General features: G+C 39.9%; 1 protein-coding gene across 1 annotated transcript in view; it reads right to left on the bottom strand.

The window, feature by feature from the left end:
* The window catches only part of LOC118420591 (zonadhesin-like), a 266,452-nt gene that overhangs the window by 81,585 nt on the left and 167,101 nt on the right, over window positions 1-17,766 (bottom strand). Inside the window, exons 26-35 of the mRNA XM_035827423.1 lie at window positions 10,790-10,912; window positions 10,438-10,560; window positions 10,072-10,194; window positions 9,722-9,844; window positions 9,370-9,492; window positions 9,006-9,128; window positions 4,875-4,997; window positions 4,523-4,645; window positions 3,488-3,610; window positions 132-269 (exon numbers count right to left, since the gene is read on the bottom strand). Of these exons, the coding sequence (XP_035683316.1) occupies window positions 132-269; window positions 3,488-3,610; window positions 4,523-4,645; window positions 4,875-4,997; window positions 9,006-9,128; window positions 9,370-9,492; window positions 9,722-9,844; window positions 10,072-10,194; window positions 10,438-10,560; window positions 10,790-10,912 (1,245 nt within the window). The remainder of the gene's footprint in view (window positions 1-131; window positions 270-3,487; window positions 3,611-4,522; window positions 4,646-4,874; window positions 4,998-9,005; window positions 9,129-9,369; window positions 9,493-9,721; window positions 9,845-10,071; window positions 10,195-10,437; window positions 10,561-10,789; window positions 10,913-17,766) is intronic.

The following is a 17,766-nucleotide window of genomic DNA, read 5'->3' as shown; positions in this document are numbered from 1 at the left end:
AATTGGCACTGTTAATATATGTTTGAAAACGCAGCGCCACTTTTCTTCGTGCAATTGCAGTGTTTACTTAATCAGGATGTGCCACACTCCTTTGTACATTAGTACAATAGCATCATCAAACAGAAAACTACCTGTACATCCGGTCCCATGAACTTTACCATCACCGTGATACCCTGGCGGACAGGTGCAGACTGCACCCGTCATGGGAGCCACATTGTCGGTACAAGTAGCCATTGCAACACACGGATCGGGATTGCATCCATTGGTATCTGTAGAAATTTACATCGGCGCGATATTGGTCAACTGAATTACGTAGTCTATTGATGACATATAGATTAAGTCCTTTTTTACATACTCATCCATACTTAGCGTGTTGGCAGATCAAAAGGAACAGACACGATCCCCCATAGTGCTAAAGAAGCTACATATATCACTTTAAAAAATCTATCGAAGATTGTTTAGACGCTAGTAATTACGTAGCTGCGGTTACTTTTAAGTGTGACCTCTATAACATCAAATATCAAAAATAATTTGAAACTAGAAAGGCCGACATTTGCTTGAGAGCAAATGCAGCATATTTCAGCCATCTCCCTCCCCATGCAACAACAGACTGTTCCAAAATCACCCATGTGCAAGAATCGAACACTTTTGTTTAAAAGTCACTGCCACTAATGACACTTAATGACACCCAAAAATGAATCTTACAAAATTCCTAGTGCAAGAATGGACTCTTCCAGTGCACCCCATGTGAATTTGCACAATAGACCAGTCCAGAAATACTCTCACTGAAAACATGGTCAAGGTTGAACTAAGCAATAAAGGCATGAAAAGGTAAAAAAGACCAGTCCAAAAACACTTCCACTAAAAATGGAATATTGAATTATCACCTTTCTAAAACTAAATTTGAAAACATCCCCATGCAAGAATGGACTCTTTTTGCGATGCCCCTATGTAAAGTGGTGCAGTCCAAAAATACATCCGCTAAAATTGGACTTGGACGTAATCACCAAAGTCCCAAAAATTTTAAAAATCCCCCCATGTAAGGATCGACTCTTCCAGCACAACCTATGTAAAATTGCAAAGTTGACCAGTCAAAAAATAACCACACTGAAACACTTTGACATATCAAATCACCAAAGTCCATAAACAATTTTTTTTAAAAATGCCCCCCTCCATGCAAGAATGGACTCTTCCAGTACACCCCATGTAAAATTGCAAAATAGTCCAGTTCAAAAATTCTCCAATTGAGAGACATTATATAATCAACAGTCCAAAGATGAATTTAAAAAAATATGTACCCCCTCCGTGCCAGAATGGACTCATCCAGATAACACCGGGCTCACTGATTGGCTGCCAATCCCCTTCGGGATGTTGACTCAGGCTACGTGATTGGTTGCCTCTTTAGTCAAGTTACTAGTATATATAGACATGTGCACATGCTGTCTTCAGGGTCAACGACCTTGAGGTCGTTGACCCTCTGGCCAGTGGAGAATTACTAAAAAAGTACCCAAATATATAATTTTGAAGTGGTTTATGCCAGAAATTATACATGGGTCATTTGAATGAATATCTAGTGCACCTATTTACCAAAATGTAGGTCATTTGGTTACAAGACCAGGGAACAGGAGCCAAAAGCGTACTTTTTGGTCAAACAATGGCCAAAAAATTCCAAAATTAAGCATTTTGTTGTACCGTATGCCAAAGATGTCAATGAATTCATGTGCGCATATGTAGACGGCACTCCTATACCAAATTTCAGGTCATTTGGTTGTAAAATGGGGGTAAAGGAGCCAAAAAATGTCATTTCTGGGGCAAAAAATGGCAAAAAATGCCAAAATTAAGCATTTTGCTGTAACGTATGCCAAAATGGTTTTTGGAATTTTGTGGGCATATGATCAAGGCACCTCTGTACCAAATTTTAGGTCATTCGGCTGTAACACCAGGGAACAGGGGGGCAAAATGTACATAAAAATTGCAAAAAACATGAATAAAATCATTTTAAAGGAAGATATGAAAAAAATGAGAAAAAAGCACCTGGGTATTGACCCACTCTACCCTTGTGCCAAATTTCAAGTAATTCGGTCCAGGAACGACGGAGTTGAATCGATTTGAAGATTTGACAGGAGAAAGAAAGAAACATTACGAATACAATATATTTCACCATACCTATGGTATGGCTGAAATATAAAAAAATATAAGGCTAATAAAACACATTTATGGATTTTTATGCCAAGCTACCAACAATGTCGCCAGCTTTTAAGCCTTGACCAACCTCCATACGACAGCTTATCTAAACCAGCGAGAGGGCTAAGTCCGAAACGTACACTTCCCTCTATGATCCAACATGGAAAATAATATGATATTCTATACATAAACTATAGCAGTGAAATGTTAACTTTATATGTAAGACAAACTCTCTGCTCTCACCAGTGCAGATGACACCGTTTCCGCTGAAACCGACGTTACAGGTACAGGTGTACGAGCCGACTGTGTTACCACAGCTTGCGTTAACGTCACAGTTGTGGGTACCATCAGTACATTCATCGTCATCTGTTGATACAAACAAGCGGCAAGCATGAAGAAACATCTAAGACTTAAGTCACATATGATGTAGGCCACGTCCCCGGAGAGATTAGGTCAGAGAACTGAAGAACACTGAGTAAGCATGTTGAAAATTTGGGTGAGACATTACGTTATAAAATCGAGGTTAATCGAAGCAATGCATGCAGTATAACAATGCAACGTTAAATTATGTATAGTCAAATTCTTTACTCACCAGTACAGGTGACACCGTTTCCGCTGAAACCGACGTTACAGGTACAGGTGTACGAGCCGACTGTGTTACCACAGCTTGCGTTAACGTCACAGTTGTGGGTGCCATCAGTACATTCATCGTCATCTGTAGATACAATACAAGTGGCAAGCATAAAAAAACGTCTAAGACTTGAGTCACATTTGCGAAAAGTCACGTGTTTCACGTGAGATTGTGCGAGAAAACTGAAGAACACTGAGTAAGTATGTTGAAATTTTGGTGAGACATAACGTTATAAATATGACGTTAATCAAAGTAATGCATGTAGTGTAACAGTGCAACGTTAAACTATTATAGTCAAATTCTTATAGTCAAATTCTTTGCTCTCACCAGTGCAGGTGAATCCGTTCCCGCTGAAACCGTTGTCACAGGTACAGGTGTACGAGCCGACTGTGTTACCACAGCTTGCGTTAACGTCACAGTTGTGGGTACCATCAGTACATTCATCGTCATCTGTAGATACAATACAAGTGGCAAGCATGAAGAAACATCTAAGTCACATATGATGTAGGCCACGTGCCCGGAGAGATTAGCTTAGAGAACTAAAGAACACTGAGTAAGTATGTTAAAAATTTGGGTGAGACATTGCGTTATAAAATCGAGGTTAATCGAAGCAATGCATGCAGTATAACAATGCAACGTTAAATTATGTATAGTCAAATTCTTTGCTCTCACCAGTACAGGTGAATCCGTTCCCGCTGAAACCGACGTTACAGGTACAGGTGTACGAGCCGACTGTGTTACCACAGCTTGCGTTAACGTCACAGTTGTGGGTACCATCAGTGCATTCATCATCATCTGTCGATACAAAACATGTGGCAAGACGTAAACAAGCATCTAAAACTTATGTCACACTTGCAAAAAGTTCTTTGTTTGGAAAGATTTGGTCCGACAGCAGATTGAAGAGAACTGAATACATCTGTCAAGTTGCCGGTTTCGTCAATTGTTTTGAGATTAACATTTTTTATAATGCTACAAACCTTTTTTTATTTTCAACAATTCAATAATGAATGCCAAAAAATCAATTATTGTTCATAGGCTGAAAACAGATCGATTCATAAACCAGAGAAATCTCCGAATTCATAAAAGAATTCTACAAGAATGGACGTCGTTTTAAACAGAACCCAAGGCTTGAGGAATTATCAATGACATCATAAAAATGACAGCCCAGCCCGAAACTTGCACTTCCCTCTATAAGCAGAAACGCAGAAAATAATATAACATTCTATGCATGTACTGTAAAAGTGCAATGTTAGCTAAAACTGTGAACTATCAGTTGAGACTGATGTCACACGTGCGTGTCAGGGGATCGGGTGAGAGAACTGAAGAACACAAGTACTGAGTAAGTCTGTTGGAAATTCTAGTGAGACATCATATGATCATGTAGTAAAATTGAAGTTAATCGATGTAACACATGCACTGTAACAGTGCAACATTAACATTGCCAAATTCTTTGCTCTCACCAGTACAGGTGACACCGTCCCTGCTGAAACCGTTGTCACAGCTACAGGTGTACGATCCGACCAACAATGTCGGCAGCTATTAAGCCTTGACCAATCGCCGTACGATAACTTATTTATACCAGCGTATTATTTCTACAAACGTACACTTCACTCTATGATCCAACATGGAAAATAATATGATATTCTATACATAAACTATAGCAGTGTAATGTTAACTTTATATGTAAGACAAACTCTCTGCTCTCACCAGTGCAGGTGAATCCGTTCCCGCTGAAACCGTCGTTACAGGTACAGGTAAACGATCCAGGTGTGTTATCACAGCTTGCGTTAACGTCACAGTTGTGGGTGCCATCAGTACATTCATCGTCATCTGTAGATACAATGCAAGTGGCAAGCATAAACAAACGTCTAAGATTTGAGTCACATTTGCGAAAAGTCACGTGTTTCACGTGAGATTAGGCGAGAGAACTGAAGAACACTGAGTAAGTATGTTAAAATTTTGGTGAGACATAACGTTATAAATATGACGTTAATCAAAGTAATGCATGCAGTATAACAGTGCAACGTTAAAGTATTATAGTCAAATTCTTTGCTCTCACCAGTGCAGGTGAATCCGTTCCCGCTGAAACCGTCGTTACAGGTACAGGTGTACGAGCCGACTGTGTTACCACAGCTTGCGTTAACGTCACAGTTGTGGGTACCATCAGTACATTCATCGTCATCTGTAGATACAATACAGGTGGCAAGCATAAACAAATCTGAAGTTTATGTCACATCTGCAACAAGGCTGTAGAGATTGGGTCCGACAGCAGATTGAAGAGGACTGAATAATTCTGTCAAATTTCCTGTTTCGTCAATTATTTCTTAAGTTTAAGATTTTCTATAATGCTGCAAGCTAGTTTTTGTATCTTTTGATTTGGATTCATAATTGAATGGCGTGTCCTTTCATTGTTGGCACGATTAAAACAAATAGCTTCATAAACCAGGGAATTCTCAAAACGTAATAAGAATACTACAAGCATGTATGTCGTTTTCAACAGAACCCCTAGCCAATTTACAACATTATATGTTTTCACCTGTACATGTGTAGCCATTTCCTGAATACCCGTCGTTACATGTGCATTCCTGACCGGTCCCAGGAGCCGGGACGTCTGCACAGGCAGCATTGGCATCGCACGGTTCACCATCACATCCATCGATATCTGTAGAAAATATATTCATGTGAGCACAATCGAAATCTTTCGCTGCATAAACTTCCATAAAGTTTTAACATTCATAAGCAAGACTTTGGAGACCTCATGCAGAAAAAGGTAAATGTTGGCATGATAGAATTGTTTGTTTCCCAAGTAAAAGACAATCCTACATTTATAAAAATAATGCAAGCATGGACGTTTTATTAATCAGAATCAAAGGCTTCTGTTTTACCAGCGCTAAATAAATCTACAAAACGTTGAGGCCACAATCTAACCTTTGTTTTCTTCAAATTGCCAACGGTTACCAAAGCAACAAATGTTTCACCAACAGTTTATTTTTCAACTTCAGAAACGCACACACAATCACGCACAAACTCATACAATAACACATGAAAAAGTAATGATATTACCTGTACATGTGTATCCATCTCCCTCATACCCAGCGTTACACGTACAGACCTGACCGTTCCCAGGAGCTGGGACGTCTGTACAGTCAGCATTGGCATCGCACGGGTCGCCATCACATCCATCGATATCTGTAGAAAATATATTCACGTGGATGTTCATGTCCACAGCCAGAAATGAATTCATTACAGATATACGATGAGCATGACTTCTTTTTATCAATCAGAGACTATAAATGCAATTTTCCAGGTAAAAAGTACAAACATTTATGAAATATAAAGATCACAATGTCATGGTTTCGTCATCTTACCAAAGGTTCTAAACACACTAAACATCATTTAAAGGTTTGGAATAAAGTATGTTGATTTATGGCTGCAAATAATATTGATACACCGGATGTTTTGATCCCACCAGTGACTACACAGGGACTTTCCAAGTCACTCCAAGATTAATTAGTTCCAAGAAGGATGGTCCTGGGATCATATGATTAATCCTTGTTTACAAACGCACGAACACACACACACACAAACTCAAGTTAAAGAAACAAGAATATGCAATCTCTGGACAGGCAACTTATGAAAGGCATTGCAGGGATCGGAGTATTTACACTGCGAATCAAACTACTCACTCCACATGAGAGAAGAATATAACTTACGTGACGGAAGTAAAATTCATATTACCTATGCACCCGGTACCACCCATTGTTCCATCACCCTCATATCCAGCCAGACAGGTACAAACTGCACCTGTCCCAGGGGCAGGAACATCTTCGCAGGTAGCGAGGATATGACACGGATTCGGATCGCAACCGCTGATGTCTGTAACGACAAAAACACGCTTGGTGTTTTCACCACACTGGACCACGAGTCAGAACAAAAAAGAAAAACAAAATATGAAGAGCCGCTGTTAACATTAGTAAACTTTCGGTTCATCGTCCCTTTTTTACGTTTAATTGTAATCTTAACCGAGAGAAATGTGCACCAATCTTTGGTGCATTAGCAACATATCTAAACAGAAAACTACCTGTACATCCGGTCCCATGAATTTTACCATCACCGTGATACCCTGGCGGACAGGTGCAGACTGCACCCGTCATGGGAGCCACATTGTCGGTACAAGTAGCCATTGCAACACACGGATCGGGATTGCATCCATTGGTATCTGTAGAAATTCACATCGGCGCGATATTGGTCAACTGAATTACGTAGTCTATAGATGACATATAGATTAAGTCCTTTTTTTACATACTCATCCATACTTAGCGTGTTGGCAGCTCAAAAGGAACAGACAAGATCCCCATAGTGCTAAAGAAGTTACATATATCACATAAAAAATCTATCGAAGATTGTTTAGACGCTAGTAATTACGTAGCTGCGGTTACTTTTAAGTGTGACCTGTCAAACTCCAAGCTAGAATCTATAAAATCAAATATCAAAAATAATTTGAAAAAAATACTAGAAAGGCCGACATTTGCTTGAGAGCAAATACAGCATATTTCAGCCATCTCCCTCCTCATGTAACAATAGACTGTTCCAAAATCACCCATGTGCAAAAATGGAACACTTCTGCTTAAAATGACTTCTAACTACTAATCACACTTTTGAGCAAAAATAAATCTTACAAACCCCCTTCAAGAATGGATTCTTCTAGTGCACCCCATGTAGAAAGGTAAAATAGACAACTCCAAAAACACTTCCGCTAAGAAATGGAATTTTGAATCATCAGCCGTCCAAAACCATATTTAAAAAAAAAACCTCTATGCAAGAATCGACTCTTCCTGTTATACCCCTATGTAAAGTGGAGCGATCCAAAAATACATCAGCTAAAATAGGACATCGACATAATCACCAAAGTCCACAAAATAAATTTAAAAAATACCCCCTTCGTCGAAGAATGGAATCTCCCAGCACACCCTGTTTAAAATTGCACAATAGACAAGTCCAGAAATACTCACAGTACATGGCCTTTTGTATAATAAGCAACCCAGTCCAAAACTGAATTTTTAAAAAGTCCCCCGTGCATGAATGGACTCTTCCAGATAACACCAGGCTTGCTTATTGGCTGCCGAATCCTCCTCATGTGCAGTCTTCAGGTGGGGGTCAACTTCCATTCAACAAATGGCATTCGGAATCATCACCCATGTCCAAAACTAAATTGTTAAAAAATCCCCCCTATGTGCAAAAAGGGACTGTCCCAGTAGTAGTCTTATGTCAAGTGGTTCAGTGCAAAAACACTTCCGCTAAAAAAACATTGGCATTATCACCAAAGTCTAAAAGTAAATTTTAAAAAACACCCCCTGACCAACAATGGACTCTTCCAGCAAAATGAGCTCGCTCATTGGCTGGTCATTAATTGGATTTACCTTGTCCCCCCAACCACCTGGATGTCTATGGACTAGGTAGGTAGGTAGATAATTGGATCTACCTGACACACCTGTGGCCCTGACACACCGGAATGACCTAGAGGTCGTTGACCTCGGCACTCCAGACCTCGCATATCCAAAACTCTCTCACAAAAACCTCCTTAAGGAGCCATTTTGAAGTGATTTATACCAAATGTTATACATGGGTCCTTTGAATAAGTATCTAGGGCACCTCTGTCCCAAATTTCAGGTCATTTGGATGTAATACCATGGTACAGGGGGCCAAATTATACAGTTTTGGTCCAAAAGTTGCAATAAAACCTCAATAAAATCATTTAAGGAGCAGATATGAAAAAAATGAAAAAGAAGCATTTGGGTATTGGCCCACTCTACCCTTGTGCCAAATTTCAAGTCATTTGGTCCAGGAACGGCGGGGATGAATCGCATTGAAAATTTGACAGGAGAAAGAAAGAAAGAAAGAAAGAAACATTACGAATACAATATATTTCACCATACCTATGGTATGGCTGAAATATAATAAGGCTAATAAAACACATTTATGGATTTTTATGCCAAGCTACCAACAATGTCGCCAGCTTTTAAGCCTTGACCAACCTCCATACGATAGCTTATCTAAACCAGCGAGAGGGCTAAGTCCGAAACGTACACTTCCCTCTATGATCCAACATGGAAAATAATATGATATTCTATACATAAACTATAGCAGTGAAATGTTAACTTTATATGTAAGACAAACTCTCTGCTCTCACCAGTGCAGGTGAATCCGTCTCCACTGAAACCGTTGTCACAGGTACAGGTGTACGAGCCGACTGTGTTACCACAGCTTGCGTTAACGTCACAGTTGTGGGTACCATCAGTACATTCATCGTCATCTGTTGATACAAACAATTTATCTATTTAATAAAAGTGACCAGAGCTAATCAAACAAATGTGACTTATGTCACACGTGCAAAAAGACACGTCTCTGGAGAGAGTGGGTCAGAGAGCTAAATAACACTAATTAAGTCTGTTTAAAATCCTGGTGAGACATTATGTTGTGAAATTAAAGTTAATCGAAGTAATACAACTATAGTAACAGTGAAACGTTGATATAGCCAAATTCTTTGCTCTAACCAGTACAGGTGACTCCGTTTCCGCTGAAACCGACGTTACAGGTACAGGTGTACGAGCCGACTGTGTTACCACAGCTTGCGTTAACGTCACAGTTGTGGGTACCATCAGTACATTCATCGTCATCTGTAGATACAATACAAGCGGCAAGCATAAACAAACGTCTAAGACTTGAGTCACATTTGTGAAAAGTCACGTGTTTCACGTGAGATTGGGCGAGAGAACTGAAGAACACTGAGTAAGTATGTTAAAATTTTGGTGAGACATAACGTTATAAATATGACGTTAATCAAAGTAATGCATGCAGTATAACAGTGCAACGTTAAAGTATTATAGTCAAATTCTTTGCTCTCACCAGTGCAGGTGAATCCGTTCCCGCTGAAACCGTTGTTACAGGTACAGGTGTACGAGCCGACTGTGTTACCACAGCTTGCGTTAACGTCACAGTTGTGGGTACCATCAGTACATTCATCGTCATCTGTAGATACAATACAAGCGGCAAGCATGAAGAAACATCTAAGACTTAAGTCACATATGATGTAGGCCACGTCCCCGGAGAGATTAGGTCAGAGAACTGAAGAACACTGAGTAAGCATGTTGAAAATTTGGGTGAGACATTACGTTATAAAATCGAGGTTAATCGAAGCAATGCATGCAGTATAACAATGCAACGTTAAATTATGTATAGTCAAATTCTTTACTCACCAGTACAGGTGACACCGTTTCCGCTGAAACCGACGTTACAGGTACAGGTGTACGAGCCGACTGTGTTACCACAGCTTGCGTTAACGTCACAGTTGTGGGTACCATCAGTACATTCATCGTCATCTGTAGATACAATATAAGTGGCAAGCATAAACAAACGTCTAAGACTTGAGTCACATTTGTGAAAAGTCACGTGTTTCACGTGAGATTGGGCGAGAGAACTGAAGAACACTGAGTAAGTATGTTGAAATTTTGGTGAGACATAACGTTATAAATATGACGTTAATCAAAGTAATGCATGCAGTATAACAGTGCAACGTTAAAGTATTATATTCAAATTCTTATAGTCAATTTCTTTGCTCTCACCAGTACAGGTGAATCCGTTCCCGCTGAAACCGTCGTTACAGGTACAGGTGTACGAGCCGACTGTGTTACCACATCTTGCGTTAACGTCACAGTTGTGGGTACCATCAGTACATTCATCGTCATCTGTAGATACAATACAAGCGGCAAGTATAAAGAAACATCTAAGACTTAAGTCACATATGATGTAGGCCACGTCCCCGGAGAGATTAGGTTAGAGAACTGAAGAACACTGAGTAAGCATGTTAAAAATTTGGGTGAGACATTACGTTATAAAATTGAGGTTAATCGAAGCAATGCATGCACTTTAACAATGCAACGTTGAGTTATTTATAGTCAAATTCTTTGCTCTCACCAGTACAGGTGACTCCGTTTCCGCTGAAACCGACGTTACAGGTACAGGTGTACGAGCCGATTGTGTTACCACAGCTTGCGTTAACGTCACAGTTGTGGGTACCATCAGTGCATTCATCATCATCTGTCGATACAAAACATGTGGCAAGACGTAAACAAACATCTAAAACTTATGTCACACTTGCAAAAAGTTCTTTGTTTGGAAAGATTCGGTCCGACAGCAGATTGAAGAGAACTGAATACATCTGTCAAATTGCCGGTTTCGTCAATTGTTTTGAGATTAACATTTTCTATAATGCTACAAACCTTTTTTATATTTTCAACAATTCATCAATAATGAATGCCAAAAAATCAATTATTGTTCATAGGCTGAAAACAGATCGATTCATAAAAACCAGGGAAATCTCCGAATTCAAATAAGAATTGTACAAGAATGGACGTCTTTTTGAACAGAACCCAAGGCTTGATGAATTATCAATGACATCATAAAAATGACAGCCCAGCCCAAAACTTGCACTTCCCTCTATAAGCAGAAACGCAGAAAATGATATAACATTCTATGCATGTACTGTAAAAGTGCAATGTTAGCTAAAACTGTGAACTATCAGTTGAGACTGATGTCACACGTGCGTGTCAGGGGATCGGGTGAGAGAACTGAAGAACACAAGTACTGAGTAAGTCTGTTGGAAATTCTAGTGAGACATCATATGATCATGTAGTAAAATTGAAGTTAATCGAAGTAACACCTGTACTGTAACAGTGCAACATTAATATTGCCAAATTCTTTGCTCTCACCAGTACAGGTAACACCGTCCCCGCTGAAACCGTTGTCACAGCTACAGGTGTACGATCCGACCAACAATTTCGGCAGCTTTTCAGCCTTGACCAATCGCCGTACGATAACTTATTTATACCAGCGTATTATTTCTACAAACGTACACTTCCCTCTATGATCCAACATGGAAAATAATATGATATTCTATACATAAACTATAGCAGTGTAATGTTAACTTTATATGTAAGACAAACTCTCTGCTCTCACCAGTGCAGGTGAATCCGTTCCCGCTGAAACCGTCGTTACAGGTACAGGTAAACGATCCAGGTGTGTTATCACAGCTTGCGTTAACGTCACAGTTGTGGGTGCCATCAGTACATTCATCGTCATCTGTAGATACAATGCAAGTGGCAAGCATAAATAAACATCTAAGACTTACTTTCAGTACGTCACACGTGCAAGAAGTCTGTAGAGATTTGATCCCACAGCAGTTTGAAGAGGACTGAATTATTCTGTCAAATTTCCTGTTTCGTCAATTGTTTTTTTAAGTTTAACATTTTCTACAATGCTACAATCCTGTTTCTATATCTTTTGATTCGGATTCATAATTGAATTGGGTGTCCTTTTTGCCAACACGATGACAACATAGCTTCATATACCGGATAGAAAATTTTCCAAAACGTAATAAGAATACTACAAGCATGGATGTCGTTTTAAACAGAACACATAGCCAAAAGAATTTGTCAATTACAACATCATATGTTTTCACCTGTACATGTGTAGCCATTTCCCGAAAACCCGTCGTTACACGTACAGTCCTGCCCGGTCCCAGGGGCTGGGACGTCTGTACAGGCAGCATTGGCATCACAAGGGTTGGGATCGCATCCGTCAATTTCTGCAGAAAAACAGAATCGTGCAGGTGCTGTAAAGTCGCAAACATATTTTGTAGGTGCTACAAGCAAGCCCTCAAAAATACCACTGCAAGCAATGATTTTTTTTATTCTTAAAGCATTTTGAATGCTTTCGCCTCATAAATTTTAGATAATTAAAACTGGTGAAATAGGAGAGCTTTACAGATTGAGAATGTCATTGAAAGTCACCCGTTTAAAATCAATCAAGACTGTATTCATTTTGTTCAAATTACGGCGAATAACAAATAAATTGAAAACTGTCGATTTTATAGCAATCATCTCTCTTTACCTATATAAATAATATAGTTTTGTAAGCTTCTCACCTTTTACGTTCACTTACCTTCACAGACGATGTTGTCATCCGCAAAGCATTCACATTCCTCACCATCATCTTCCCATACATCTCCAAGCTGAATTGTGGTGAAACGGAAAAAATTAACGGAAAAAGCAAGATTTCAAAATACCTTTTCATAATTATCCAACACATATTTGCATGATACTTGTAAATATCCTTTTTAAATTGCCTTCTACTTCTACCAACTTGTCTTCTTCACTGCTAAACAATGCTTCGTTGAAGGATGATACCTTGAGCCAATCTTATCTGATACAGAGTGTGTCTATGATATAATCATAGAAACCATATCTACTGAAACAAACAAAACAAGTTGTTAAATGACGGCTGACACATATATAGGATGATGGATTACGACACAGATACTTCTTTAAGTCATTTGCGATAAATCACAATACCGTATGGTAGAATCCATCTTCGTCGGTGCACCCACAGTCCGCAGGAAGCACGCAGTCCGAACCACTTTGGATGTATCCTTCATCGCACTCGCAGCCTTCCACACAGGGCTGAAGACAGTTATCTCCGGCGTCTACACACTCTCCAAAGCAGCTATCTGGGGCGGTGGGGTCTACACAGGTCGCAGGGCAGGGACTTGTGCAAGTAGAGTAATGGCTGTTTGCTCCGCACTCCATAGCTATAGAAAACGATACGATGTGCTGTTTGCTGAACAGTCCAAAACTTTTCAAAACAAAGTATCTATTCCTGCTGTTGGATCGTTGGGAAAACATGACTACTACTACTACACCTACAGGATGATGTATATCTACGAATATGGAGTGTTTGTGCAGTCTCTTATCAAGAAATCTGTAAGAACCAATGAGACATATAGCTGATTTAGTCTGATAATGGAACTTACGACAATGGTCTGACGCACGCCAAGTGAAGGGAGCAACGTCCGCGCCCACACAGAAGTCGTAATATGTCTCCAGGTGTGCACAAAGATAGTCTCCTTGCGTTTCACACATGTCAAAAACGCAGTCTTCAAAATAAGGCACAGGATCTAAGTATTCATGGCAAGCAGCAAACGGGCCGTTGGGATCGGTAAGCTCATCGCACTGGTCCGAATAGATCTCGTCACACGGTCCTTGGGTCGGAGGGTCACCGGTTGGAGGGTCTCCATCACAACTGATAAAGACAGAAAATGTCAGTTCACAATTGTAAATGGATAATGACTTTTCAGAAATCGGATTAATAGGGTTGACCTACAGTTTTATTCCTGTCATATTCGTTGTCAAAATTCTCATTTACAGCATTGCGTAAAAAACATGTTAAAAGTGTTAAAAACTTAAAATCCAAATGGTTCAAAGCAGTCCACCATTTTCTCATTTGCTATGTCACAGCTGTATCCTAAAAGCTGAACGTTTTGTAATTTTTCACAGTAAGGAAACGATCCGATACCCTTATAAGGAATCTATACCTTGCAACCCCCTGCTCAGGTAGCGGTTTTATCTTTGTACTGAGTAGAATACATACGTATCGTTGGTCTGCCAGCTATTCCCGAAATCATTCCAGTTCGAGGCGACGGTCCCATCTGGCATCATGAAGTCATCGGTGTTATCACCGTTGAAGTTACCGCACAGTCCACACAGCTTGTCCTGGTAGTTACGTGGAATCTCGACCTGTAGCAGTTTTACATAGGCTTTGTTTGGTGCGTTTACACATGCGTTTTTGAGTCGACTCGGAGTACACCACGCCGAATCCCTACTCAAGAGCCATCTGTTTATTACATACGTATATATACCGACATACCGGGGCGCAAAGTGACATGGACGTCGAGCTGCACCGGCACGACCGCAGTATTGCCTTGCTTCGAATCACGAACTTGCCCAAATTTTTAACGTATACCGAAAACTTCTGGCATAAAGAATAAGAAGCAACAGTTCACATTTGCGTCAAGTGCCTTCACTCATTTTCATATGAAAATTTCATAACTCACCGGTAGTGGAGTCGAGTCTGTGTATTTACACACAAGAAAGCGCGACTTGCGACCACTTGTGAGACCGACCCTCATATGCCAACTATAAATAGCATATCAGGACGTTAATTATTCTTTGTCGTATATATCATCATATATACAATAAGGTAGGTAACATTTATTTTGATCAGTTCTCGTACATCACCATGTCAGAACAGAGAATCACCATAACTGTTTGCAGGCAAAACAAGAATGGCTTCTTTAAAAAAAACTGCGACACATATGAATCCTATCTAGACGGAGGGGGGCGGGGGTGAACTAAAAGTGCCTGAGCCAAATTTGACGTCGTATAGCTCCCAAAAGGCTTGTGCTAGAACAACCCAACTTTAAGATTTTTCCTAGAATATTGTTGGCAACAATTTACAAAAAATAGAGTAATTTATTATATTGTGTTGCCATGGCAACGGGTTTCTGAAAGGCATATGTTACAAAAATCACTAATTTTGATGCTAACAATAGGATTGTACGATTTTCTTGCTAAACTATACTTCTTTCATATATCTTTACTATCTAGCATATCTTCGTGTGACATTCCATGACGGCCGACAATATCATGTTGAAAAGTATAACCAGCTTATTTTCACTCGGATTTGATCACTACTTGGTATTTTCTTACAGAAAACATTCATGTGAACATTTTCAATCCGTTTTCATGGGATTTAAACGTTATATATTGAAAAAGATGTATCTTAAGACATTTAAGGTTGATGATCCAAGATGGCGGATAGCTAAACTACATATGACGTCATTTTTTACGTTGTTGCGACGGCTTTTGACAACGGAAGTCTTATTACACTAAAGTATTGATAAGAAATCTTTGTTGTTAACTTTTTGTGTCAAATATTAAGGTATTATGGGAATTTCCCGATTTAGCCCAAAAAATTCAAGACGTTATAAGTACGTCATATTAGTCAAAATTATGTACAAATTTCAGGAATTTGAAAACTTGACAAGCATATCCCTCCCTACAAATTTGGTGATCGTACAGTAAGCCGTTTTGAAATTACGAAGGGGGGCCGAATGAGCACGGGCCAGGGAATGCCAAAAAAGCCCAGTCTGGATAGGGTTGATTGTTGTTCAAATTTTAAGGTGAATGTCATGACTAGTTTTAAACACTTTAACATTTATTTAAACGATTTCAATGTGTTATCTTTTTTCTGTTGTGGTTACTGATCATTCGCTGCCGTTGTAATGGCTGGGAATAGGTGTGATGGTTGTCTGCTAGTTTTAATTCAGTTTTTCGTTCTTATACATCCTTTTTTTCTCCATATTCAGGTACGGAGATGTCTTGTTTGCAATCGGTAATGCTGGAGTATTTCTTGACGCTTCTTCTCGGTGTACTTCGACGGCAAATGGCTTGCTTGGTGAGATATCATGATTGTCTTCAAAGTCGGAAAGAGTAATGAAATACAATTTCTGATCATCTCATAATTTACTTCATACCGTCAAAACTCGGTAGATAAACTGTTGTGATACGAAAAGTCACGCTTTTGTGGCCATACATATATCAGTGTTAGTTTATCCAGATATTTTCAAACTACACAATATTTTTCCACAACACGCGAAGTTGTTTCTCCCCGGACACTATGACGCCACCGCCTTGTCAAAATTGATTGATGATCTCCCTTTGTCCCGAGCCCGAGGCGTCAGTGGGAGCGCGTAGCACAGTGGTATTGTGTTCGGCCCGTGACCGAGAGTTTGCGGGTTCGAATCCAGCTGTGTGTCACCGATCTTGTGTCCTTGGGAAAGGCACTTTACACGACTTTCCTCACTTTACTCAGGTGAAAATGAGTACCTAGCTTCGGTTAGGGCCGTCCCTCGGATAGGACGTTAAATGGAGGTCCCGTGTCTGGGGAGAGCCATAACCCCAGGCACGCTAAAGAACCCGCCACGCGTGCGATGGTGCGGTGTGTGTGGTCCAAAACCTACAGTACCTTGGCCGCACCTGGGGCAATTACTGTCGTATTGAGGTCACCTGAGTGGCGCCGAATGGCAGCTCGCTCCAGACCCTTGCGATTTAGCTCCGCCTATTGTAAGCTCCTCGCAATTCAGCCCGTGGCTGCAAAGAGTGAGTAGTCTGCCCAACCAATAACAATAACCAAAGGCTGCCGCAGGCTGCATGGGAAAACTTGAATGTAGCGAACTTGTTCAATTCTCACGCTTTAATAAGGTGCAGAAAACAAAATATGTGGCCTGTGGGGCTTATATCTGATCTCACTCAACAATCGCATACGAATTCAGCGCTAAACACACATGTGACAAGCTAATTCTTACTGGATATAGCGTTTTTGGTCCGGCGATTGAAATGGGCTAGGAATTTCGAAGTTTTGTTAAAAGAAGGAAAAACGTGGGGGAAGTGTGGTTTGTTAGCTAGGAAAAACTCAAGGAGGTGTGGTTTGATCGGACAGCTAAATTCCGCTGACCACTTATTCTTCCCCTAAACAGTTATTTCAACCTTCATGAAGAACCCTACCATTTTCGTTCAACCATTCGTTTGGTTTGCATGGATGCATGGATCAGGCCTTTCTAGTCATGCCCTTCCTGCCGCAAGCCTTTTAAACCTCCTTTCATGGCATGTTATAACAGTTGTGGCCTTCGGTAGAAGAAGTAGTTAAAATCTAGCTATATTAAACTCAAATATTAGATATTTTTATGGTCATATGTATCCGAGTAGAGCAGTACATAATCAAGTTTATCTTATCAGATTGAAATTTTGTGTCAGCTTTTCACAAGATAGTGTACAATTGCAAAATGACTTCCGTTAAATGAATAGATTATGTTAATTAGCCTTAACGTCACTGCTAGCTGCTGTTTGTTGAACCGCAGCAAAAAGCCTGTTCAAAAGGACACGAAACATCGCAATAACTCATACATCTGTCAATATTTGCATTTCATTACTTAAACATACATCATTCAATATATTCTAGCTGTTAAGCGGTTCGCTTGGTTTGGATGGATCGTCTAA

The sequence above is a fragment of the Branchiostoma floridae genome, chromosome 8 (assembly GCF_000003815.2).
Source record: "Branchiostoma floridae strain S238N-H82 chromosome 8, Bfl_VNyyK, whole genome shotgun sequence".
Taxonomy (NCBI): Eukaryota; Metazoa; Chordata; class Leptocardii; order Amphioxiformes; family Branchiostomatidae; genus Branchiostoma; species Branchiostoma floridae.
The sequence above is the reverse complement of the archived record's forward strand: the minus strand, read 5'-3'. Positions and strand labels throughout refer to the sequence as shown.